The 25,396-nt window shown below is 42.7% G+C and overlaps 2 protein-coding genes across 2 annotated transcripts in view; both read right to left on the bottom strand.

Annotated features, from left to right (window-relative positions):
• Positions 1–2,429: 2,429 nt before the first annotated feature.
• On the bottom strand, positions 2,430–6,071 carry LOC146202579 (uncharacterized). The gene is made up of 12 exons (XM_084601700.1): positions 6,048–6,071; positions 5,423–5,767; positions 3,951–4,083; positions 3,790–3,864; positions 3,644–3,706; positions 3,473–3,514; positions 3,124–3,189; positions 2,988–3,059; positions 2,868–2,909; positions 2,716–2,781; positions 2,573–2,638; positions 2,430–2,495 (listed from the first exon to the last, which is right to left on the bottom strand). The coding sequence occupies exons 1-10, from the start codon at positions 6,069–6,071 to the stop codon at positions 2,762–2,764; spliced, it is 882 nt and encodes a 293-aa protein (XP_084457826.1). The 3' UTR covers positions 2,430–2,495; positions 2,573–2,638; positions 2,716–2,761.
• Positions 6,072–18,436: 12,365 nt separating this feature from the next.
• Positions 18,437–25,396, bottom strand: part of LOC146202578 (uncharacterized) — a 36,509-nt gene continuing 29,549 nt past the window's right edge. Inside the window, exons 6-7 of the mRNA XM_084588237.1 lie at positions 23,961–24,057; positions 18,437–20,913 (exon numbers count right to left, since the gene is read on the bottom strand). Of these exons, the coding sequence (XP_084444363.1) occupies positions 20,339–20,913; positions 23,961–24,057 (672 nt within the window). The 3' untranslated portion in view covers positions 18,437–20,338. The remainder of the gene's footprint in view (positions 20,914–23,960; positions 24,058–25,396) is intronic.

The following is a 25,396-nucleotide window of genomic DNA, read 5'->3' as shown; positions in this document are numbered from 1 at the left end:
CCGCTGTTGCTTGGTTAAAAAAACTGGGCTATAGTTGCTGCGCAGAGTGTGCAATGAAATTCAAGGGGTTTTGGCACTGAAGGTTTTGCTGGAAGTGTCGAAAACAACTTTTCGAGGCTGTCTTGGCCAAAGCGGCTCAAAAGCACAAAAGAAAAAGCCCGTACATTCAGGTAGTAGTCATGAATTTCAAGGGCTGTAGTGGTGCCAAGCACAACACCAGTCTGGATCGGCTTCCAAACAGTTTTTCCTCGCTCTCCAATCTTAAGGTGTTCAAATAGCTTGATCATATCTTGGAGAAGAATAACTGTGTCTTGATATTTTACTTCATCCAGCCTACTTATTGCAAGCTTAGTGGTTCTGGACATCATTAGCTTGAACCACTTGAATGCTACCTCAAAAAACCATGCTGTCGTTAAGGCGTCTTTAGGAAGTTTGCCTGTCTGAACAAGGTAACGCAAAGCTGCTCCGGTGTCGTTAAACAGCGAGTACACAAGGCCAACTTTCATTTTCTTAAAGTGTCCTGGGTCGAAACACGCTTCTTTTAAGTGTGGCACAATCTTCAGCTGGTGCTTTGAATCAATTTCCATAAGTTCTTTCACATAAGCAAGGCTCACCTCGTCTGACGGCAAATTATGCTTGTGAACAACGTCGGGTGGAATGAAAATTGTCTGCCCGCGAGTGAGGTGGTTCCTCAAATTTTTGAGCAAATGAGGAACATCTGCCATGAAACAGTTTTCTTGTTGGGTCGCAGGGTTGAGCACAAGATACTGAATTCCTGCAATATTTTCCTACGACTACACCAAATTGCTTCCACAACGCCTGGTTTCCCCCGCCCATGTCACTGACCACAGCATCCACTCTGATACCGATTTTTTCGCACTCTCCTATGGCAGACAAACAAATTTCTTTACAGAACCAGAGCTAAATGAATTTCCCATGAAATGGTACCCGATCCTTTGCTTCCAGCGTGTAGTCACTCCTCCAAGCATAAATACCAGATCATAAGTGGCTAATGCATCTGCTGGAGAGGTGCCGTCCACTAGTGGAAGTAAGGGCCTGCCAATTACACCATGTCCTGGTGTCAACTGTATTTCGTCCAGCATTAATACTGCATGTTTCTTGTGGTCCTCCATGATGCCAACCTAGCACGACCAAACCAACAAAGACATCAGGAAATAGTTATGGTGGTAATATATTACCTTGCTACAAAGCATGAAAAGTGACAAAACAATTACGCTTATATATTTATATACAGCATGTTGTGCACTAAGTGGAGCTAAACAAAGCAAAATAAAAGCATGAACAATTTCTTAATATCACTTGCATAATATGTGGATGGAAGGAGCTAGAAAACATGAAGGGTGTGTGTTTCCCATTATTCCCGAGCTAGACTGGAGCTTTATCTCCAATTTATCAACAAAAAAATAAATAAGAACGCATATAGTTCAGTTGTTTATAATCTGGCAGGACATATGAGCTTACCTTACACGTTTGGAGCAGATATTAAATCAGTAGCTCAGAAACTTTCTACTCACCTTGAGAGACATAGAACGAATAATGTCGTGTAGTAGATCCTGCAGGTGCCTTTGCAGAGTCCATTCACCTGGCAAAGGAGCAGCTAATTCCCTTACGAGGTTGTATGCTCGAGAGCCATTTGACAGCCTGAGGTTCAAGGCCTTGTTGATCGTTGCTGCTGTCCATGGTGTCCCATTCATATTTTTTTTATCCATAGAGAGTAGTTGGTCACCAGCCAAGAAGGAGCCGATCCACTGCTTCATGAAGGTTTTTTCTTTAATGGCTTTTCTCTTATGCTTATGCGCAAGATTAGAACTTCTCTCTGCGACCTGGAGTTGGGCTTCAAGCTCAGCAATCCTTTTCTGAAGAGCTGTCACAGTTTCATTAGGCAGCTGCCTTTCTTGAATATGGTCAGTTGCTGCGTTAGAAAGTGGCACGTCTGGAACTGCTGCAACAGAAAAACACAATGTTCGAATAGTGACTGAATACTTCAGTTAAAATATAAGAAATATGATACAAGACAACCCAAAACTATGAGATTTGTGCTCATCTGCTTCGACCTCTGAGCTACTGAGAAAGCTCTCATCCTAGCCCTGCCGGGGTGGCACAGTGGTTACGACGCTCAAGTACTGTTCCCAAGGACGCAGGATAGAATCCCGGCCTCGGCGGCAGCTTTTCGATGGAGGCGAAAAGCAAGGCACCCGTGTGCTGTGCGATGTTAGTGCACGTTAAAGAACCCCAGGTGGTCGAGAGTCCTCCACTACGGCGTCTCTCATAGTCTGAGTCGCTTTGGGACGTTAAACCCCACAAACCAAACCAAACCATCTCATATCCTGGATGCATTAAGTGTACCACACAGCATTGCCAAATACTTATGAAGAAACATACTGATTTATAAGCAATAGCATACTCACAGCCATCAGAGGATGCACTGTATAGAGACGCTTCTGAATTAATGGGGTTACAAACAGGTATGTCACCTGCACAAACCATAAAAAAGGATGGAAGATGTACTCAACATAATTATTTCAAAAGTCTTTTGGAAAACCATACTTACAGCCATCGCAAGGTGTGGTATTTAGAAGAGCTTCAGGAGGAGATTGGCCACAGGGAAATGCCTCATCTGTACAAAACGTGAGCCAGCATTTGGGGGTGCAATCCAATTATGTTTTGTACACTTCGCCACACAACAATACTCACTGTCCAGTTGCTCAGCTGCTTCAAGTAACGCATCTATGCTGGACACTTATACATTGACTTTTGTCCCTGTAGAGAGCACAAAGTGACGGCATTTAACTACAATAAAAAAGAAGTGCACATTACATCGTCATAGAGGAAAATTCCAACCTTACCTTGCCAAGAGCAATCTCGCATGTTGCTCTCATGCGTAGCAACTGTGAAATAGAAGAGAGAGAACAATAATGTTAATGTGTTTGGCAGAAACAAACTGTCTTTTCTGAAGCTACACTCACAGCTAACGGAGGTGGAGATGGTGCCATTTAGTGCCACTTCAGGAGAAATAGGGCTGCAAACGGCTGCCTCATCTGCAGAAAACGTGAGGGGTTCAGTGCAAATAATGTATTGTACACATGGGAACATGACACTTACTATCTATTTGTTCAGCTTTTTCGACCAACATGCCCATGCCTGACACTTGCACATTGAAGTCCGTCCCTGCACAGAGCATGCCGTGATTTGCAGGGTCACATTCACACTGGGGAGTCGCAGACATTGCACGATCAATTTTGGCTGATTATTCACATTTCCAGGGTATTGGGAGAGGGAGTGTAACGAGAGCTGTTTTGTACAATTCGCCGCACTACAGTATTTACTGTCCAGTTGCTCAGCCGCTTCAAGTAACACGTCTATCTTTGTACAGAGCACAAAGTGACGGCATTTACCCACAGTAAAAAAGAAGTGCATATTACATCGTCATAGAGGGAAATTCAAACCTTACCTTGCCACGAGCAACCTGGCATGTTGTTCTCATGCATAGCAACTGTGAAATAGAAAAGGGATAACAAGAATGTTTATGTGTTCGGCAGAAACAAGAAGGTAAACAAGAATACTGAGAAGGACAATCGGGTAAAAGCATTATCGCTCCGAAGATTTCGTAAGGAGTACTCACAGCCATTAGTGGAAGTAAGGCCTAATGGCTCATGACAAGTGCCCTCAGACAAGGGAACATCGGCTGCACAAAAAGCAAGTTGATGTTTGAGAGGCGAATGAACCATGATATTTAATGCTATCGCTCTGCAGTGAAATAGCGCTTACATGTTGAACGTCCAGTAGCTTCACCTTCTTGGTGCATGGCGCTAAGTGTCCGCAAAGTTGTACGAATCTCTGCACCTAGTATCGAACAAAGTAGTGTTCAACATTTTTCAGAAACATAATGGCCTTTGATGCATAAGAAAAAAATATATAGTATAACATACGGTCGGCTGGCGGCTTCTTCAATTTAGGCTGCTTCCTGTGAACAAACAGGCTGGGTACGGCATCTGGCTTCAACTTTTTAATGCCGCTGTTTTGAAGGATTATTGATTCAAATTGATCATCAGTGAAATGGTCCTAAGAAAACAGAAAAAAAAAATTGAATACTGCATTGAAAAAATTGCTTACATGACTGCTGTGTGCGCAGCTTCCACAGCGACTCCGTCCGCACACCATAATAAAAAAACGATAAATTGACTGTGGCAAGCTATCACAGTGAGAGAATAATAGCCATGATGCAAGACAACAGACAACATAAGCGCATATGGGGTATACGAAAGTCATTTGCTTAATCAGACGCATTCTAAAGTAATGTGTTTGTAAACGAAGAAAGAACAAGAGTGAAAGGAAAGCTGCAGAAATTTTAGATTACAGCAAAGCTATTAATCCATACCAGGGGCCTGTGGTACTTTACAGTACTTTACTCATCCCTCCGATTCAAGGTTGCATCACAAAGTAGTGGGATGAAATGAAATGCAATATGCCCGCATACTATATACAATCAAAGTGGCTGTGAAACACACCCGGTGACCTAAATAATCTGGAGCCGTAGACTACAGCCTCCCTAATAGCTTAAGTTGTTTCAGGACCACAAACCAAATTAATATGTGTGAGCGTACGTGAAAGCTAACCGAGTGTATTCATAAGTTGAGCCTTGCAATCATGTCGATAATGGAGCTGAAATCATGGCCTGAATAAAGTCGCTCCTATGTCACAGTTCTCGTGAGAAAATGGTCAATTTCAATACGCTAAAACCCAAACACAGCATAAACACACGCAACAGGAGTCAACAACAGAGAGATTTAGCTTACCGGAGACGTATGACGTTTGCCGTAGACGTATACGACGCCTACTGCACATGCGTGCAAATTGATGTAGACGTATTCGGCTGACACCAGGCAAAACATGTTTTAGCTGTACGTATCACCCATACGTCAGACATATTGCTAGACGTACATGTAGATGATGATGATGGCTATCCAATAAAAAAAATAGAAGCTATTCGTAATAAATACTTCATATAATGCCACAAAAATGTCACATGTAGATCCCCCGAAGTCATCATGTTGGCGTGTTGGGTCGGTGCAGTGGTTAGGGCGCTTGACTACTGTTCCCAAGGATGCGGGATCGAATCCCAGTCTCGGCGGCCATTTTTCGGTGGAGGCAAAAAACAAGGCGTCCATGTGCTGCGCAATGTCAGTGCACATTAAACAACCCCAGGTGATCGAAATTTCCCAAGTCCTCCACTATGGTGCCTCTCATAGCCTGAGTCGCTTTGGGACATTAAACCCGATAAACCATCTTCTTGCGAAATCTTACCTTCTCTTCTTTCATTTGAAATCAAACATACTTTGTGTCTTCCTTGTTCTTCATTTCTCTCCTTTCTTCAATGATTTTGTTTTCTGAAACTTTCAGCCGGGTCTTTATTTTCCTTGTCTTTAATTCGCTCAAGGAGTTTCTCAATGAGGCGCTGCTGAGACTCTTCATAGCACAAGTGCTGCTTGCGTTCTTCATCCACTGCAAGCCGTTCTTCGTGAGCTTGGCGCTGCTCTGCAGCCATCGCCTCCCGCTCTTGCAGTCGCTCTTCAGCGAGAGCTCTTCTCTCCTCCGCCCTTTCCTGGATTTCAAGCTCTTTGAGCCTTATTTTGTTTTCATGCCTGCGCTGTTCGAAAGCCAGCTTTCGTTCTTCAAGAGCCAGGTGCTGGCTTTCGATGTCGAGTTCCTGTTCGGCTCGTTTGTCAAGGAACTCCAGCGTGCAAACCTGATGAGATAAATTGAAAATGAAAGCTGTACACTATAGCCCAAAGGCGATGTAAGCAATGGTGCATGTGTCCTCTAGCAATGTAACACATAAATGCTCTTAGCTAGATATACATGCACAAAAAACTTAAATGCTGATTGCATGGCGTTTCTAAGATGCAATTATAAAACAATTTTTGTTCGGCTCAAACCATCATAGCCTGCATGCAACAGGATTCTAAGCACAAGTGCGCCTTTATGAAAACATTTTTCCAAAATGAATGTGATGTGCCTTTGCTTACCTCTTGCTGCTGCAAGCCGTGCATAAGGGGTCCGGGCCAACTGCAGGCTTTTCTGTGTTTCTGGCCTAGTAACCGCTGAAGTTACTTACAGTTCTTAAACGAAAAATGCAGAATGGCATCAGCGTATGCTTCATTTATTCCATGCCATCTTGAAGTGCTAATTTCTATCAATACTCTTCCATAATGTGCGAAAATAATCTCCAAAAGTATGTTTTAAATGCCTGTCTAGTACTTAGCATGCAGGTCAGTCTACAAACACAGTGATTTATCCAAACTACACCACAAAAACACTTGAACTTTTACTTGTAAAAATTCTGTAGTTAGCTATCCAGTCTTTTAGTAAAAAAAAGTACAAGTCTCATATTCCCATATATGAGCAGTTCGAATGCCTTGCAGCGTTGGTGCAGTGGTAAGACGCCCGACTACTGTGCCGAAGTACCCATTTTCGATGGAGGCGAAACGAAGAGGCGTCCGTGTGCTGTGCGATGTCAGCGCACGTTAAAGATCCCTAGGTGGTCAAAATTATTACATAGCCCTCCACTATGACTCCTCTTTCTCACTTTCTGCTTTCACTCCCACCTTCCTCCCTTCCCTTACAGCGCGGTTCAGGTGTCCACAGAAACAAGTGTGACAGATAGTGTGCCTTTCCTTTCCTGTGAACCAATTATTATTATTGTCATTATTATAAATTATTATTATTATTAGAGCATTAAAATGCCCTTAGAAATATGACAGTTCCTGCTGCCACTTGTGCCCAGAGAGATCACTCATGTATGGAGGTGTGCTGGTAATTCCCAATAAATATGCAGGGTGCAACAACTCAAATAAGATTTGTAGCAATTGTTAGAGCAGCAAAACCTTAGTTTCGGAGCAGTAAAATCCATGTTTGCAGCCGCTCAGAGATAAAAAAAGAATATTGCACTTTGCAGCACGAATTCAAGTATGTTGGAGCCTTAAACATTGCAGAAACCTTACTTTTGGCACAAAAAAAATGAAACGGGAATATAGGACTGTATGAATGTGATGAAAAGAAAATCTCGCAAGGGCCACCTATCACTGGCGCAATGTGTAACTATTTTTGTAAATAAGGCATACTATCACACTAAAAAAAAGTAAAAAAAAAAAGTAATAAATGAATGTGAGCCATAAAACTGACGAGGCTAACTTTTCAAACTTCCGGGACCGGAAAAAAAAAAAAAAAAGCTAGAGAATATGCATTTATTTATTTAATTTTTTTTTTTTTCCTGTAGCGTGGTTTAACAGTCGTAATCACTGGACCTTATATTGCTCGCGAGACTCCTAAAACAGTGTTTTACTGTCTGCGAAATCCACAACTTGTGTCATGCGAGGGTGGCTCCAGAAGAGCTCAATTCAAAGTCGTGACTGCGATCAGTCTGGGCCCAATAGTGAGCCCAGTGTAAGAACAAAACAAAAGACAATGATTAAAAAGCAGATACAGAAAAAAGAAAGAAAAGAAAAGCAGCACACAAATATCGAAAGGGCAAATGGCGAATGCAGGTAAGAAAGCAAGTCGTAAGCAAAGAGAACTGATGAACGAGCGAGTCTTCAGCCCGTGATTTATGTTTTCTATGGCCTGAGCGATGACTCGGTGGTTTTGATTGGATATTTTGATTAAGGGGAGGTGGGCGATGAATCGGGATATCAGGCTATATATTGCGTGCACAGAGCAGAATTTATAGTATTTTGACATTTCCAGCATCCATAAATGTTCATTTTGGCAGTCTTGGGCTCGACCCTGGCATTACAGAATTCAATGCTGTTGCACGTTTCCCGACCTGCAGGCACCCAAAATACATTACACGTGTACCAACTCAAGTTATATTAGCACTAACACAGAAGCCACAGAAGACAGCATAAGAACAACCTTGCTGTACATGAATGGCCCAGAAAAATACCGAAAACTTGCAAGAGCCGCATAAAAAAACTAGAGCTACACCCATTAAAAGCAGGCAGCACCTAAAACACAGTATTTAACTATTGCTCCAAAATCCCAGGTTCCACAACTGCCCTTTTCTTAGTGCGATGCAGTTGCAGTGGTGCAAATGGCAAAGCGGCACAAATGACGCAGCTGTTGCACCCCTGAATATGGAGCTCATGGGGCACCTCTGGAAGTGATTAAATCCATCTTAAGAGAATGAGTTGAAATAGCATGCTTGAGTAATCAGCAGCTGAACGATCAAACAGTCACTAATAATGTTCCACAAGGAAGCCTGCTATGGCCACTGTTGTTCTAAGTGTTCATCAGACATCGCCCACATCAATATATCCATAAAATTTGTCAAACATATATAGGGCGGATCTAGAAAATACGATACGAACATGTCCAGAAATGTAAAATATAAATTGAGAGACAAAAAATACTTTTGGGAGGCTACTGTCGAGCGCACGCCCTGGAACTCTGCTAGGTCTAATCCGACTGGCCGAACACACTGCCCGGGTTCAAGGACTCTGACGCCTGTACCTGTTGGATGTTAAAGTTATACCATCACCAAATGCAGACAACTGTTCTATTATGCCTGGCACAGATGCAGACACATTAACAAGCAATGCAATGTCTTCCTGTTAACATTATTGTTGTGCTTGCAATCAAACGAACTTAATATAAATCCTTCAATGACGACGCTAACTATTTTTTCTGAAAAACAAATATATAAATATATATTATATATATTTTAGTCATACTGTCACCAATGAGGGTCAGAACATTACAGTTGTAGGCTCGCAGAAAATACTAAGTGTCACATTTGATAGCAATCTAAACTGGGACTTGCCTGTTGCTGGCATATGTAAAATAATTTTCATGGTATTTGATGTTAATTCATGTCGTTGAACGCTCCTTCTATTGCACATTGAAAACAAGTCGAATTGAATCATTTATTCCATCAACCAATGTATTAAAGCCACAGTGGAAGGTGGAATAAACAATAAAATAATTTTGCCATCCCTTTCTTGGGGACATATAACATGCATTGAACGGGTAATTGCGGTGGAAATGTCTCCGTAAAATATTACTTCTGAGCCTTCGCGTTGATTATTCATATGCTGCAATGACCTTAGAACTGGATATGCATCACATGTCCAGCCAAGCATCACACAAAAGCGTGGAGCCGCACAAAAAAAAAAAGAATGTGGAAACTTCTCATGCTTTGCCTGATGATGAATACATTTTGGAGAGGGGTGCCTGAGGACACAACACCCAAGAAGAAACGGTGGCTGTTTGGGAGAAGGGACGTGGCCATAAAGCCATTACACTGACCCATTAGGAGCTGAGTTCTACAGATGCTGTCCTGATCCGCTGTGTGTGACATCAGACATGCCCTGTGTTTTTGTGGCAGATAGACTCCTTTTACGACTACTGCTACACTATTGAAGTGAAAAAGGGAGTTTGTATGCCTCCTCACCCATTCCCAAGGTCTGACTACAGGAACATTGCTTAACAATACTGTTTGACTGGCTGATTGACCTGGAGAGATGTGCCGTGTATTATTGGCCAAAGTTCTGAGAGAGGGCTGGACCGAATGTTTAAAGCTTTGTTGTGGTGCAAAAAAAGACGACATTGTTTCCGAGAAAGAGGCGCGTCAACTCTGTCATTGCTGTGAGCTCTTTGCTCTTGACCTTTTGCTGTTCAAGCCTTTGAAGTATCTACATAACTCTTTGGAAGTGCCATCAAATTTCATTGTTTTCGTTCTGTCATCTTCAAAATATTGTTCTTCTCTCAAATCAAAATTCAGTCACGCCACCAAATGGAGTGCAGGTTCAAAACACCAATGCATACAAGTATACCAATTCATAAAGCATTAAAATGGTCTCGTGAGTGTTTACAATGAACATGAAAATGTGTGAATAATTTGTTTTCCTGCTCATTTATTTTATCCCTGCTTTCATAAACCATTACATTTTATATAATGCACTGTTGCTGCTGCTGGTCCGTGCATAGTTTTGGCATGCATGCAAAAGCTGACAACCACGTTCTACTGCAGCTGTACTAAGCTGTACTAAGTCTTGAATTTTAAACTTTACTTCCTTGTTGATGTATTTGGAGGAATAAAACCATTTACAAATTGGTGCTGCTCAAAATAATGTAAATATGTCCCTACCCCTCAGTGGCGCTGACTGCAGGCTTGGAGTCGACTGCAGCGGCCTCACATCGTGCAGACTTGTGGCTGTGTCATAGAAGCAAGCAGACAAGTGGAAAAAATAAATATTTCTGCAGCCATGAGATCTTGGGCTGTTTGCCGGCGCATACACAACAGCAATGCGTATAGTTGGTGCATAACACCTTAATTATTATGCACGAGCTTAACTTTACCTCCCTAGCTACACCTTGTACATTACTGGTTTGAAAATGGCGACCAGTGTGCACCGACAAGAAAAAATATACAAAAGCGCAGCACGTGTTTGTGACACGCACTGGCCAATGGGAGAGCGGAGGAGGCTGGAGAAACAGGAAGTGGCGAGGAGGGAACTCCGGGGAGAGCGCGGTGGCGGAAAGATCCAATTTTGGCAGTACTTTTCGAAGGATACAGGGGCTTTAATGGCATGCGGCCGCGAGCTCAACCTGTTGCTCGATCCTCTCCAGTTTCTGCACATGCGCACTAGTGGCCTGTCTTACACACGGCAAAATGCACTACTGACAAGCATAGTGTAGCTCTCACTACAAAAAAAAATATCGCTATGCTAGTCCGTGTTGCCATGAGACAGTCGTGTTTGTTGCAAGCTTCAACGGACGTTAACACTTCATATTTCAGCGTGTATTGAGTGTTCGCGCTGAAGTTGAATCATTCATTCGGCCAAAGCTCTTATGTCGTTGCTGTCATCACGCAGTCGCTACATATACCTCTAAGATATAACTAGAGTAAATATTTTCTAGAGGTATTGTGCTAGCAGAAGCCGGATAATTAGACTGTCAGCAGAGGCAGTTAGCGCTATAAGAGCGACAGCAAAGAGCTGAAAGCATGCCAATCCCGGGGGACTTTTTGCACTTTTTTTCAGCCTTTACAAAGCTTTCTCGTGTTATGCTGCACTGCCTCAGAGAGTCTTTCCTAGCTGCCTTGCAGTGTACTGTCCCTGCCTGCAATCACGGCCGGTACACCACATTTTAGTTGCTCAGTTAATATTGTGACATGTGGTTCTAATGTTGTGCTCCTCTTCCCGAAGGTCTAGATTTGCTTACCAGTGCTTCGAAACCTTAGAAGGATGCACAATATTCGCTATATTAAGCTACATGCTCTTGATACCTCAATTGATTTTGTTCACATATGTGCTAGTTCTATTGATAAATACTATAGTAGGTAGAATGCCTAAACACTGTATCATGGTTAACAATATACTGTCAATCAGATATAACATTAGCAGGATCATGAAAGAAATAAAAATCTTCCTTGAGCATTCTATTTTTACTTGTGTTGTACTGCAAAAATGCAACTGCGTGGCGTAAGAGTTTCATTTTTATCACTGCTGTATTCATACTGCATGCATACATTATATACCAAAGTGCGCAGCCAAGGTCACACGGCAAAAACATACTAATTCATGTCGAGGTCCTGGATGGGCTAGTGACATAGGTATTCTGGCAGCAGGAGACATATCCACTTGCCGAGGCTACAGTGCACGCGAGAAAACCCCACTCATAGGCAGACAAAATTAACCAAGCAATGTGTAGGATATTTTAGGCTATTTCATACAACTCTGGAAGCTCTCCATGTTTGAAAGTCTCATTCCTGAATTCACAATACTGATTGCTGCATTGTCGGTTAAAAAAGGGAAATACTAAAACAAAAGCTCTGTTTTAATGGTATCTCTTTAAACCATTGTTGCTTCCAATCAAAGCTGGGAAGAGCCTATTACTATTTTGCAGTTGTGTTGTGTACTTTGTGCAACGTGCTTAGGGTCGGTTGAACAGAAAAACTAGATTGTGTACATTCACATGTTTCCAGTAGGCAGATAGCCATACATACTGAAATGTGGGAATGTATAACTTCTGCACTATATGCAATGTGTTCAAGGTAAAGGAGTTAAGTATGAAAAGCCCGGCATAAAGTGAGCCTGTCTTGTGGTTCCTCATAATGAAAACTTCAAGTGAAAGCAAGGTCTCGACGCTTGAGGCACAGCTTTGCTACGGGCACCAAGAGGAACACTCAGGCACAAGGGCAAAAAAGATAATAGCAGAAAGTGAAAGTAACAAGTCTTTATTATACAACCATGAAAGATGAAATTTTCTTAGATGTAAATGGGAAACCTTTCTCGTACCATGAGTAATAACATCTGATATTACCATTCTCTAGCAAAACTTTCGTAGCACATTTTTTATACCATGTGATTAATGGCCTCAAAGCAGGGCTGCGAGCGAGGAATAGTAAATTGTGACAAAATACCTAGTACAGCCTGCAGAAATGGGCTTCAATAGCTGTGGGTGAGTAAAAGCAAGCATTAAGAATATGCATGGTGCAGAGAACAGAAATCTTTCTTCTGGTTTTTCATCACACACAGAGAAAGTTGGTTTCAGGATATGCTACAACTTCATACTTCTGATCCTTGCGGACATAACAGCTGCTAGCTAGGCCAGTCTCTGCATACTTTGCAGAATTTGCGCTTATTGAGATAGCCAATGGCCACCAGCACCTTGTTTTGCTCCTGAAGGCCACACAGGAGACCTCCCGAGTGAAAATGACGCATAAATTTCATGTACACAGCATCTTAACAACATCCTCATTGCATCACAATAAGTAACCATACATAGGTCCATACATTCATTTGATTTTCACATGCATGTTTAGCAGCACCTGGGCCATTATGAAACTGCTTTCTTGCACAGCAACAATTTGGTTTTACATCATTTAATTCAGCTATTAGCTTTCTTACCTGTCATACAATGAAAGATGAAAAATAGCTGGACAACGTTAGTGTTGTTCTGAAGTATTTATTCTCATAATACTCTAACTCAGGGTATATAGAAAAAAATTTTATCTTTGTAACTCTCTCATCTACACAGAACAAGAATAAACACCACTGCACCATGTAGTAGATCTGCACAAACGGCACGTTTTATTTTAACATCTCGCTCATATTTCTCCGCAATTTCTGCGTGCTCATGTTGATTGCTCCGCTGGTGAAAACATATTTCGTTATTGGGAATTACATCGGGAAATAATTTATTACTGATAAGCTGGCCTAGTCGGGCAATGAGACCAACCATGCATCGACAGCCGATTGGTAAGCATTGGCTTTCATTCTAGAAACCTGCATGTAGCAGAAATGCCTGGCTAAAAATTATTCAGTACTTATAACATCATATCATGTTGTACTGACGGAAGCTAACGCGCTACTACCGACATAATGCGAAAACAGTTGTAGCACATAGCCAACGTTGCCCGAGAGAGAACTGGTGCTCCTGAACAAGAGCAAACAACCTACTTTACAAAATGTCGTGGCATTTACAGCGTTAACAAATACTTACCATTGACAAAATACTCAAAATAAAGCCTCGAGTTGCCTGTGCGGCTCACCGTCGAGGATCAGACAGCTACGGCCAACTGTTTTCGCCATTCACAACTCGACGGCACTCTGAATATCTGTATCACGTTTTAGTTGAGTTGCCATAGTTTGAAGCAGAGCAACACCATTTCCAGCAAAGTGAGCGCAAATATCAAGAAAATAAAGGTAGAAACAGCATGCCTGCGAGCAATTCCAGCAGAAATAAAACGATAAAACCACAAAAACTACCAGGAAGTCTTGGACAGACCCTCGCCGTGACGTAATGGCCGGCAAAAATTGGGAAAAGACCACCCGTAAGTAAGTGGAGGGCTGCGAAGTAAACTCCCGCCTAGCTTCCTCCCTTCCCTTACGGCGTGGTCAGGTGTGCACAGAATCAGATACTGCGCCTTTCCCTTCCTCTGAACCAACCAACCAACCTTCTGAACCAACCAACCAAACATTGTTTTTGTGTTAGCGATATTAAAAATTTTGATTAACCATTCGGCTGGGAACAATTGTCGATTTAAAATACTTAAGCACATTTTTCCTTCAAAACGACCCATTTCAAATTACCGATTCTTTTTCTGTCTGTGACCGGTGCTATTTGGAGGGTCGCTTGAATAGGGAACCTGAGCTCTACGACGTTGAGAACCAGTCTCAGCAGCATTTGCAATCGAATGGCTCATTAGGTTTTGCGACGTCGATATGCAGGCTCATGGTCACATGCACGTCGAACACGTATGTCAGCATTCAGTTTGCTACGCGCGAATGAATCTGATATCCCCTGTGATAACAGCTAGCTGCGACTGTCGATGAGATGCTACGAACAGGATTGCGTACGGCAACTGTAGGCGACGTGACGTACTGCACCAGCTCCACCAGCTGGCATCAAGATACGTACTACATCATGAGCAACACATCTCGCCGTGCAGAACATTCGTGGCCTTCCAAATGTGTTATTTGTAATATAAACGCTGTGTATGTGATGCCATATATATGCTCCTTCCTCGCATGCAGACAGAGGAAATAATGTCAATAATGTTTCTAGCCATAGCCATAGCCGTGGCAAAAGACTAGCCGAATGCCTTCCTCCATGCCCACGCTACTACTGCCACTACAGCGGCGAGCTGTGCACGTCGACGCGTCGAGGCGAAGGCAATACATCGAGTGCACAATCGGAAAGCCGGAAGCGCGAATTATCCGCTTCCCTACGAACAGCAATGTTCTTTGGCATTTAGGGGAATGCTCGAGGTTAGCGTGACCCGACTGAACGGCCTGTTTTGAAACAAGCGCGAGAGCATGCGTCGCCGGACTTCGGTACACGGTAGAGAATGTGCACTGAACATTTCGATTTTGCAGAGGGTTGCCGTGCAAGCGATTGTTGCTACAAACACGCATCCGTGCTCCCACGGCTGGCATACCGAGGTGCCTAACCACGGACGGCCTTTCTTTTCTTTTTTGAGCTGCGTATGTCCGACGGAAATCTATTAATGTTCGACATACGTACCGCGCATATCCGTCAAACTATCATTTGTGGAACCGGATCGCGTCCCACGGAGGTTCGACGGACACCCATAGGCGGTCGGACATTCAGACGCAGGAATAAACTTGCCAATGACATTAGTGTAAAGCTTAGCAAGCATGTGCCGCGGTAATTTCAATCGCATACTAGTGGTCAGTGCCAAATTTGTTGTGAAAGAGTAAAGCAGACAACAGAATATGCAACAGGTGTTTAATTTGCCTGTTCTCTACTTTATTAACACAAAAAAACAGCCAACACCAGTGTACAGTTTGATATCCATCCAAGAGGCATATATGCTAGCTGTGCATTACAAAAACACACCGTCTCGGAAAACATGCGAATTACATAAACACATCTACAAAATATTCATGTTAAAACTCCTCGCAAAAATAGACACAATGACATGGTAAAATGCGGGCCAACTGGAGTATGTATTAAGAAATAATTTTTAAAAATATCCTTGGCCGCGACAGCTCTTCCCTTGGGAAGGTGAAGGAAGAAAAGATATTTATTGAAACCTAATATTTAGGAACTGGTGAAGAGATGATCGAGTCCTCTGCAGGCAGCCCAGGCCGGGATGCTGGTATACTCACTACTATCGCTACTATCCTGTGCACTCGTTCGGTCAGCTGTTGCTGGTCTTGCAGGTCCAAGCTGGACAATGCAGGCTGGACTCTTTCTGAAAAAGAAAGGGAAATGAAGTTCAAGTTAGCTGTGCTCAGCTTTGATTAGATCCAAGGGCAACTGCCAGTTTCCTTCAATTGTTTTTTCCAAATGGCGCTGCATGTGTGCGTCTCCATTCAGAAAGGTCATATACTGCAGCAAAGCCCATGCAGAATACCAAAAGATACATATAGAATACCAAAAGATGCATAATTGGATTTTGACCTTAACCTGGCATTCAGTATTTTAATGTTTTTATGTAGTTTTTTTCAACATGCCACTCTGACCAAACATAGCATGTTATGTTTGCTGCTATGAGCTCTCAGCAATGTCCAAGACATGGAAGTGTACATGCAGAGGAACTAAGCATAAAGGGTGCTGTATGTTAACATAAAGCACTCACTGTCTACATTTCAAGTGGCTTAACAGGCACATCTCTAAAGCCATTGTTCCAACTCTGAAAAGAAGTGATCAATAATAGCATCATTTAAAATTGTCACCTTTTTATTCTGTAAACTGCACAATATAGTGCTGGTTTCCATGTACCCTTCCCAAAGACACTCTCGGGGCGTGTCAGGGGCATATCGAAATCAATATGTAGGCTAGTAGGAAAGCGTCTACTTAGAGCAACTGTGAGGAAGTAACTTGCGTTAGTGTAAGTGATAATATATGCAAGCCACAACACCAGAATGAAGATAGAAATTTAACATGTGGCTAAAGCTCAACGTGGAAGCATGGCCCATTGCAGTCATTGCGCAGTTTTCATGCTTCTACAAGAGTTAAAAGCATGGTTTGGTTTGGTTTGTGGGGTTTAACGTCCCAAAGCGACTCAGGCTATGAGAGACACCGCAGTGGAGGGCTCCGGAAATTTCGACCACCTGGGGTTCTTTAACGTGCACTGACATCGCACAGCATGCGGACGCTTTGCTTTTCGCCACCATCGAAAAGCAGCCGCCGAGAATGGGGTTCGATCCCGCATCCTTGGGAACAGTAGTCGAGCGCCATAACCACTGCATCCCCCCCCCCCCCCCCCAGCAGCAGGGCCAAAATTATTTGTTTCCCCACAGTACTGTAAGTGATATCAAATGACAAGGCTTAGTCGCACAAAACAGAAGGAAACAAAAAGCTGACAACCATAAGCTCCTGATACATACCCTGGAGTATTCAGTACGAATGTCAGATAGTTACTGAAATACTGTTGCATATTTTGGCATGCCTGCATGCTGTGGATTTCCTAACAATGCCCCAGAATGAAACAAATATATATAATGATGGTCTGTATGGATGCTGCTATGTTTCACAAATACACTGTACAAGCAGGGGCAGATTTAAGGGGAAGGAAGGCCACCTGAACTGACTCTGTCCAACAATGACCCATAAATGTTGCCCCGGTGTACAAGCTACCACTCTAGTAAAGAGATTACTAATAAGAAGAGAATAAAGGATATCAGTACTATGAAAAAGCCACAGAAATGAAATGGTACTGATGGTGGCGTGCTGCCTTAAGACAGGGCCTGGGGCATTACAAATACAAAAATTGGAGTCTGCTGGGCCTCATTTGAAGAAAAAAAAGCGCAAGTATAAAGCTGCCTAAACAAGTGTCGCATTTTTTTCCTGATATCAAGCCTGCGTTAGCGTTAAGGATATCACTCAGTTTTGTGAAAGGTTTGGGAGCCCTTTTATGTTTTTTAACAGGATCGGAGAAGAGAGCTCACCATGTTCAGAAAGGCATCTAGGAAGCAGTTATTTACAAATAAAAATCAGTACAGGAATAAAAGCAGCACATTAGGAAATGCTGCTATGTTTAGTGAAAAGTCTACCACTACAACTCTTATAAGTTTGCATACATCTCTATGCATCAACTACTGAAATAATGCAGAGTAAACAAACAAATCAGTCTCTGCTAACACATTTATAAAGGGATAAGGCTGTAGCTATTTGCACCATTTTGCCTTTGAACTACAATATCATACTTGTTGCAAACTTAAAAATCCCAAGGTTTATGTCTGTCCCACAAATAACAATATACTATAGCACATACATCTGATTCAAGTCTGCATTAAAAAAGGAAGGGCAAGGTAGACTATTCCAAACGCACCCTTGGTTAAAGTTGTCTGACATTTCTGAGGGCAAAGAATCTGACTTGCCAATAAACCTAGCTGTAACGAAATTGCAAAATGTCCGCTATTTTTCGTTGCATGCAGGTTTTTGTTATATGCAGTTTTTGCATGAAGACCCAAAAGGACAATGCAGAACGGAAACCAGATTAAGATTTAATTGTAAGGGTAACCACCTGAACTGAAAATGTTCACAGTAAATCAGAGTTATTCAATGTTATTGCAGAAGCAATTAACTGTTTTGCGATCATGCTGAAGGCGCTGCACAACCGTGGCAGCAGTAGGCAGTGACAATCAAGGTATACCTTCTCCCTAAACTCCCGGCGCTGCCCAATTCGAGAATGGTGCTTTTGGACCAGTTTGGTGCAGTATTGTCCAATGTTTATCAGAATGGCAGAGCTTTCCTGGTTTGGCGAAAGAATGCACATCACTAACAAGGAAATCGCAGAACTTCAGTTTCAGAAACCTTAAGCAAATTTCCAAACAATGCTCCGCACTCTGAAGTATATGGTTTGAATTTTGTCGCTAGTGCTGATGTGATCCCATTCATGCAGTGACGCGAGCGCGCATAACCGAACATGCAAAAACAAAACTATATATGAGAGAACGCATGGGCCTCTATGCACGGGATACACCAGTGCTCTCTCGCTCCGCAGCCTTTATTTCAGACTTTCAAATTTCTTAGCCTAAATGGGCTTAAGGTACATTCTGAGAGACAACAATAGTGCAGCGTGAATGTGGTAACAATCGAATATACCACTGGAGTGCCGTATCCGAGTAGTCTAAGTGAGCGCCGTGTATCATGAGAACCGAAAAGGGTAGGCACACCGGTGCCTCTTTCACATTCTTTGTTAGCACTTTCGCAGCGTTCATGTCCAATGGTTGGCTTCATTGTGGCATGGTGCACTGCTATGCCGTGCGATGCTGCACTTCTTTTTCTATCCATGAGCGCAGAGCGGCCGCACCGGCTCTTGCAATGGCTGTCAACGCATTTCTTACACGCAAGACCCACCAGTGTCATGCACGCACTTTCGCCGCAAGCTGTCGATCGAGCATGTAAAGATAGTGAGTGCTCTCTAGAAACGCCACAATTTTTGGCCGCGAGTTCTTGGAAGCAGGCACATCCGTGTTTCGAATACTCCCTCAGGGCATGCAACAAAAAAGCGTGGTACAACTCAAATCGAACAGGGGGCTCTGTTCACAACCTGTTCGAAATTTCTGATAATTCATACCCTTACTTTTTGTGACACAGTAGTGGAAGGAGCGCACAGTCAACATTTAAAAGTGACGGCTCCAGTTGTGCTCTCGCCAATGCCCTTCAATAACATTTTGGCACACAGGCGGTGCAATGAGCGAAAACTCTATTTTGTAGCAGCACATAGCAGAATTTTCGATTTACTGCGGTTTGGCACAAATGATGCAGATGTTCCACCATTGCAATTCAGATATTTGGATGTTTTTTTTTTGTACTCCTGAAAGTCTGAACGAATGGGGTTTCACCACGTGCTTCCACTTTTCACATCAGCTCGCTCTAGAACAGCCATAATCAACAAAGGTGTTGATTTTAAAGCAAAATTTCTCCACAGCACATGTCAACCATCTCACATGCTTGGAGGGTGGGCATTTATATGCACAAACAAGTTTTGATCCTTGCATTCAGTTCCTTTGCCTACACCTTCAAGAACAGGGTTTGCATAATAGAGGTGGTCACTATAGACAGAACAATGGGTTGATTATGCCAGTCACACAAAAGAGCAATTCTGCCCAGGCTCGTTACAAAGGCAGTCCTCCGTACAGCTTGACTGGCTTAAGCACTCCCTCTAGGTCAATAAAACTGCCAGTGCACTTTGGTAAGGTTTGAAGACAGTGCTAATGCATTAAAGAAAAAAAATCAGGGGACGAACTTCCAGTGGAACAATCTCTCGATGATAGAAACATGATACAAATAGCTAGGGATACCATATAGCAGCATGAAAACATTTTTTAATGACATACAAAATATGCACCTGCAGACAAGTGGCTTGAGACAAGTTATGACAAACATTGTAATGTTGCAGGCTTCTTGCGAACAAGGTGTGCTTAAGCATATTTGACAGAAAGGAGTGTTGTAGCTCTTTATGTTGAAGAAAAAGTACCAATCTTGGGGTAATAACGCAGAGACATCAAATTTTAAACAACTCAGTAGTCTTGCTGGTCTGTTACTAGTTTGGAAACCTCACAGATAAAATAGTTTCTCTCGCCAGTTAAATGAGATAGCAGATTCAGGTATTTGTGCAGGAAACAAGCGGTCAACCTTGTCCACAACTTCATGTGGCCTACAATAAAAGGGGTCAAAGCATCAGCTTCCTATTTTTGTTTACTTCTGCACTGCCACCTATATTCAAGCTCTAATTTACTTTTCGCTTTGCAAAAAGGACTTGTATAAATTTAGACACCACACTAGCCTTTCTAGAATTAAAAAAGAACAGGGACCACAATATTTCCGCACACTCTCTCTAGTAGTAGCCCCAGAATGTCTTGTTGCCCCAGTTATTGGGCATGTAAAAACTAGGGTTCCCAAAATTGGAACACTGGCCATTGCTGCTTTCTTCTCCCTGGTACCGATTTCTCCTCTTCTCTTGCTGCTTCAGTTTTTTCTTCTCCTTCTTTCTCTTCAACCTCAGCTTCTTCCTTCTCAGAGCACTCTTGCTCATGGGTGTGGGTGCTTTCACGGGCGAGTGCTTTGGCCGCTTTGCAGCTGGTGCTCCGCTATCTTGCGCAACTTGCTGGCCTTCGTAATTCTCTGCAGCATGCTCGCATGGTTCTGAAGCTGGTTTCTCAGACTGCGTGGGCTCCCCATTGTGAACAGTGGCACTCGCTTGCCCGTGATGTAAAGCTGCTTGCATCTTTCCACTGCGATGTGCTTGCTTGTGATGTGGTTTGGCTTGCCCACCGCACTCCACAGTCTGCTGCTGCTGCTGCTGCTGCTGCTGCTGCTGCTGCTGCTGCTGCTGCTGCTGCTGCTGCTGCTTTTTAAGTTGCTCACTCTTCCACTTGCGCTTCTTATCTGCACGCTGCTTCCGCTTTTCATCTGAAAAATAGTGGCAAATGCACGCTTTACTGTCGTCACTCGTAGTGCTCTAAAATGGACTCCCATGGCAGGAACAAACAATGCACAAGCATAATAAAAAAATGCAGCAGAGTAAATAAGAAAAAAAGAAAATTGGCAGACAACTACAGTACTCAGCAATGTGAAATATGAGCGCAGCTGCTCAGGTATCTTGATTTTGCATATACAGGGGTAAAGGATTTGAGAAAGACAGACAGACAGACACGCACACACTCACGCACACACATATGCATTCACTTAAATCCTTCCACACGATCCCACACGATCAACCTTCAGTAGACACCGTTTTCCTAGTTCTAACTTGTTTCAAAGGCAGCCCCTGATCTAAGCAGTGGCAGATGTTTTTCAGGTGCTGGAGCAACGCTCCGCTCTGAAAGACGAGGTCTACCCATGAGCGACATAAGATCGTCACAGCAACAGGAGGAGTCACTGTGCTTCACTGACCCCATCTCAGGCGGTGCGTGGGCATGTTTCTCTTCTGCACGCTGTTATTTCATCATGGCACATTGCACATCAGACAGCACAAAATAAGAGGGACCTCTCTTGCCTGTCCCTGCCGTATTCTCACTCCTCCACTTTATACCCAATGTGTCTGCCTTTCCCTCTTCTGCCACACCTAAGAGCTCCTCTTTCTTCAGGCACCTTTCATTCTTTTCCTTGTGTTGTGCCATTCTTCTGTTCTCACTGCGAACATACGCGTTTAGTAATCACCCTTCTGTGTCTTCTTCAAGCACCACCCTGTGGTTGCGACCTGTTCGGAACTCGGTTAAAGTTTAGCCCCTAGACAAATCACATGCAGGAAAATGCTTCAGAGCCCGTGCAGTTTAAGAGACTGAGCTGCAGCTGTTCTTGGCCAATCTATTTTCTTCGCGCAATGTGACCAATACTTGACTTTCAATCCTTTTAGCAAAAACACAGCTGTAAAATACTTGCACTGCACAAAATGACCCATTTGCCTTCCATAAATAACACTCAGTGCTGTCACTCTGCCTTCTGCTATGCCCAGCTGCTGTCCTAATCTACCTTAGTATTGGCTCTTAATGCTAGTTTGTTAATTCTGAGATATGAGCGGGCTCGCTTTGGTTCATTTGTTTGAGGAACTACTTCGAGGTGTGCGCAGCTATAGAGATCACCAACATAGACCTCACAATTGCTTGGAACAGTGATGCCTGCGCACTTAGTATGCGACATGGCAGGAAAGGCGATGATCGGAAGCTTCCATTTTCGAAATAAAGCTCAGTCGTGCGGTTCCACTTTCCTTTACACAGTCCCACAGCTGCTGGACACTGCTTGGCACATCCCTCTTCTGTTTTTATTTTGGGATGGTGTCACGCTGTCCCAAAGCCAACACATAGGGGAGTATATCCCTCGACTGCATCCACATGTTACACACCAGTCACATGTAGTTTCACCACAATGCTTCATCGCACTGACTGTGCGATGAAGTATCTTCAAAATGCGATGGGACCATTTTGTGAAAGCCATTATTACTGCATTGCACCGCGAAAAGGGTAGCGGAAGCCTCAACGATTTTGGAGCACTTCTTCAACGTTCCCAACAGTGTGCACAAAGCAAAGCTCTTGATAAAACCGGAGAAAATTGTTGTTCTCCCTTGAGTTTCATCTCAAATGCAGACAACCATCATAACAAGTGCTCATTATATAAAATTACTGGGATGCAAATCAGCATTTTATAATTTTTTTTTTAGGCCCGTATGACGATCTGAACTTTTAACTGATTCGAACATTTCTTTTGGCCCCCTGAACACCTAATTAATGAGAGTTTACTGTAGCACCTTAAAGCCTTATGTTGAAACAAACCTTAAACAACCATGAGTGCGCGGGCCATTCTGCTAGTACTGGCAGTAAATGAGGTACAAGCGATGCAGTCTTTAACAACTGTAAAGTAGCTGAAACACATGGCTTAAAATGTGATGGCCCTCTTGGAGAGAAACATGTCATATGGCCAAAGATCAACACTTTAAGCTAAATGTTCCAAATTTTCCTGGTCAGTTCAATACAAACACCTGCTAAAACAATCTTGGTACCATCCAATTTATTCACAGTGCCAACTGTTTACTCCTAGCACAAGCATATTTAATCAAATTACCAGCTCAAACATAAAGAATTTAACTTTTTGATTTGCATAATTTATCGAAGTGCAAAAAGTACACAGCACACAGCCACAAATACAATAAAGTATGCAAGGATGAACATATTTGTACCGCCATGTGCTGCCTCTTTGACATCGCTGAGAAGATCTCGAAATCCCACTGCTGATCAACAGTCTTTTGAGAAACTCTCAATTCGTCACAAACTGTAACACTCTCACAATATGCGAGTGTGCGCTTGCAGCAAGCCATTTGGAAGCATTACTGGTTGATAATGACAACTGTTTAATGACCAAATTCAGCCATTCTATGGCTGAGCAGCCAGAAGCACTTTGTTTACTTGATACATTCAACCAATCAGAATTTGCAGTATTATGTGTTACACATTTTTCAAATAATTAGTACAATGAAACTCAACCAACATTGCATTTTGAGTTGAGTTGAGTTGGGTTTAATGAACTGACATTGCATTGAGTATATAATGTGTATATATACCTTCACTATGCTCGCACTTTTCTCTCGTGAATGCAAGATAAATTGTGAGGTGGCATTGCAGTGCACCCAATATCATGCACACATTTGGACCAGGAGCGAAAAAGTCTTCAAGAAAAAAAAGAAGGGCATGTGTTATGTTAAGTTAATGGCAGCGAATATCAATGGCAACTGTAATAAAAAATGCACTACAGCTGAGCACCAGTTCAGTGAGACCAATGACTTTTTTGCTATGACAACACATTTTCCATGTTCCAAATATATTGCGTTTAACACTGCACTTTAAAATTCCCCTCAGGCATAATTTTTCAACAGTAACACTGTTCCTGTTTCTAGATGATTTCACCAAAACAGATATATATTTGCCGCCAGTGTGAGGTGAGAAACATGTTTCCCAATGGCTCACCTCTAAGCACAAGTGGTGGCTGCTCAGGGCGAAATGGATCTTTGTACGAGATGATGAAGGGTGTTGATGGGTGCCCTTGCTTCCGCTGGTGGCATTGCTGTCATGAAAACAAGAGTTGCAATTACAACACCAAAAACCAGCTTCAAGCACTCCGATGACAAATCAAACCAAACAGAGAACTGTAAACTGCAGGCTTAGCATACACAAGCCACTCAGAGTTCCGAATGTGTGGGTTGTAACCAGAGGGGGCTTCAGCCCATATTATTAAAGCTAAACCTAGTGGAATCTAGACGAAATCTGATTTGGTCTAAGAGGTTTGCCGCCACACGTGGAGCAGCAGAATTGAAGAGCGATTAAAACATGACACACAAATTGTGATTCTGTACACTGAGCACGTGTAAGGTTAGAGGGGTTAAAGGAATTCTGATTAAGCGAGTAGCAAAGTGCATATCAGTGAGGTGAGAATTTAAGCAAACGAGGATTTGCAAGAGCAGCCACTGGTGGCTGATGGGCACTATCAGCACTGTCATGTCACACTCTGAAAGGCCGCTAAAACAAATACAGTCAAATCTCATTACTACGAACACCACATTAACAAATTTTTCAAATTAAATTTTTTTTAAAGAATCCCTAGCAGGTTTTTGACGTTTTCAATGTAAAACTATTTCAGAATTATGAATTTCAATCAGATATTGACAGAAGGCTAACTGTAGTCGAAGGCAAAGCTGCCGCTACTGAATCTTTGCAGAAGGAATGTCGACTGCAAAGTTTTGCTGATAACCTAGCTTGCGAAAATTTGAAACTGAGAGCTAGTCAGGCAGAGCTCGAAGATAGGCAGCGCCGTGATAATCTTCTGTTTTTTGGCCTTTCTGACAGCGATTCTGAGTCCTGGGATGACACTGAAGTAAAGCTTCTGAATGTACTTTCATCCGCCTTGAACTTGACACCATCGAAACTATCAATTGAACGGGCTCATAGACTTGGTACTTTTTCTGAGGATAAAAGCAGGCCGGTTATTGTGAAGTTCTCATCTTTTAAAACTAGGCAAAAAATTCTCTCTTCAAGTTCTAAACTGAATGATAAAGACATTAAGGTAAGCGAAGATTATTCTCTCATGACTCGGCAGGCACGGAAAAAACTCGTAGAATTTGGTATCGCTCAAAAGTCTAAATTCAAACTGCGCTATAATAAGCTTTACATGAACGGCAAGTGTTACTGTTACGACCAGCTTAATGACAGCGTTTCTGAAGTTCGCAGTACTACAAGCTTTTCACCGGAAACTACTGCACAATAACGATGCGTGAGGGGTAGTGGGCACTCCTCGGTGTCTGAGCGTTCATTATCGTTCCTTTACACAAATATTAGAAGTGTCGTGCCTAAACGTGATGAGCTATGCGCGACTATCGATGCATGCGATGCTGATATTGTTTGCCTTA

This window comes from Amblyomma maculatum, chromosome 1 (assembly GCF_055883805.1).
Source record: "Amblyomma maculatum isolate TAMU_Amacu chromosome 1, ASM5588380v1, whole genome shotgun sequence".
NCBI classification, from domain to species: domain Eukaryota; kingdom Metazoa; phylum Arthropoda; class Arachnida; order Ixodida; family Ixodidae; genus Amblyomma; species Amblyomma maculatum.
Note: the sequence above shows the minus strand (reverse complement) of the source record. Positions and strands in the feature narration are given on the sequence as shown.

What these genes read in the sequence shown, in the direction of transcription:
- LOC146202579 (XM_084601700.1), bottom strand. Translation starts at nt 6,071, where the DNA reads ATGCACGGCTTGCAGCAGCAAGAG. An exon ending in GAAGAAGCCGCCAGCCGACC is followed by an intron (nt 3,865 to 3,950) that starts GTATGTTATACT and finishes GTTCGATACTAG; the next exon opens with GTGCAGAGATTCGTACAACT. An exon ending in AGCTACTGGACGTTCAACAT is followed by an intron (nt 3,707 to 3,789) that starts GTAAGCGCTATT and finishes CTTTTTGTGCAG; the next exon opens with CCGATGTTCCCTTGTCTGAG.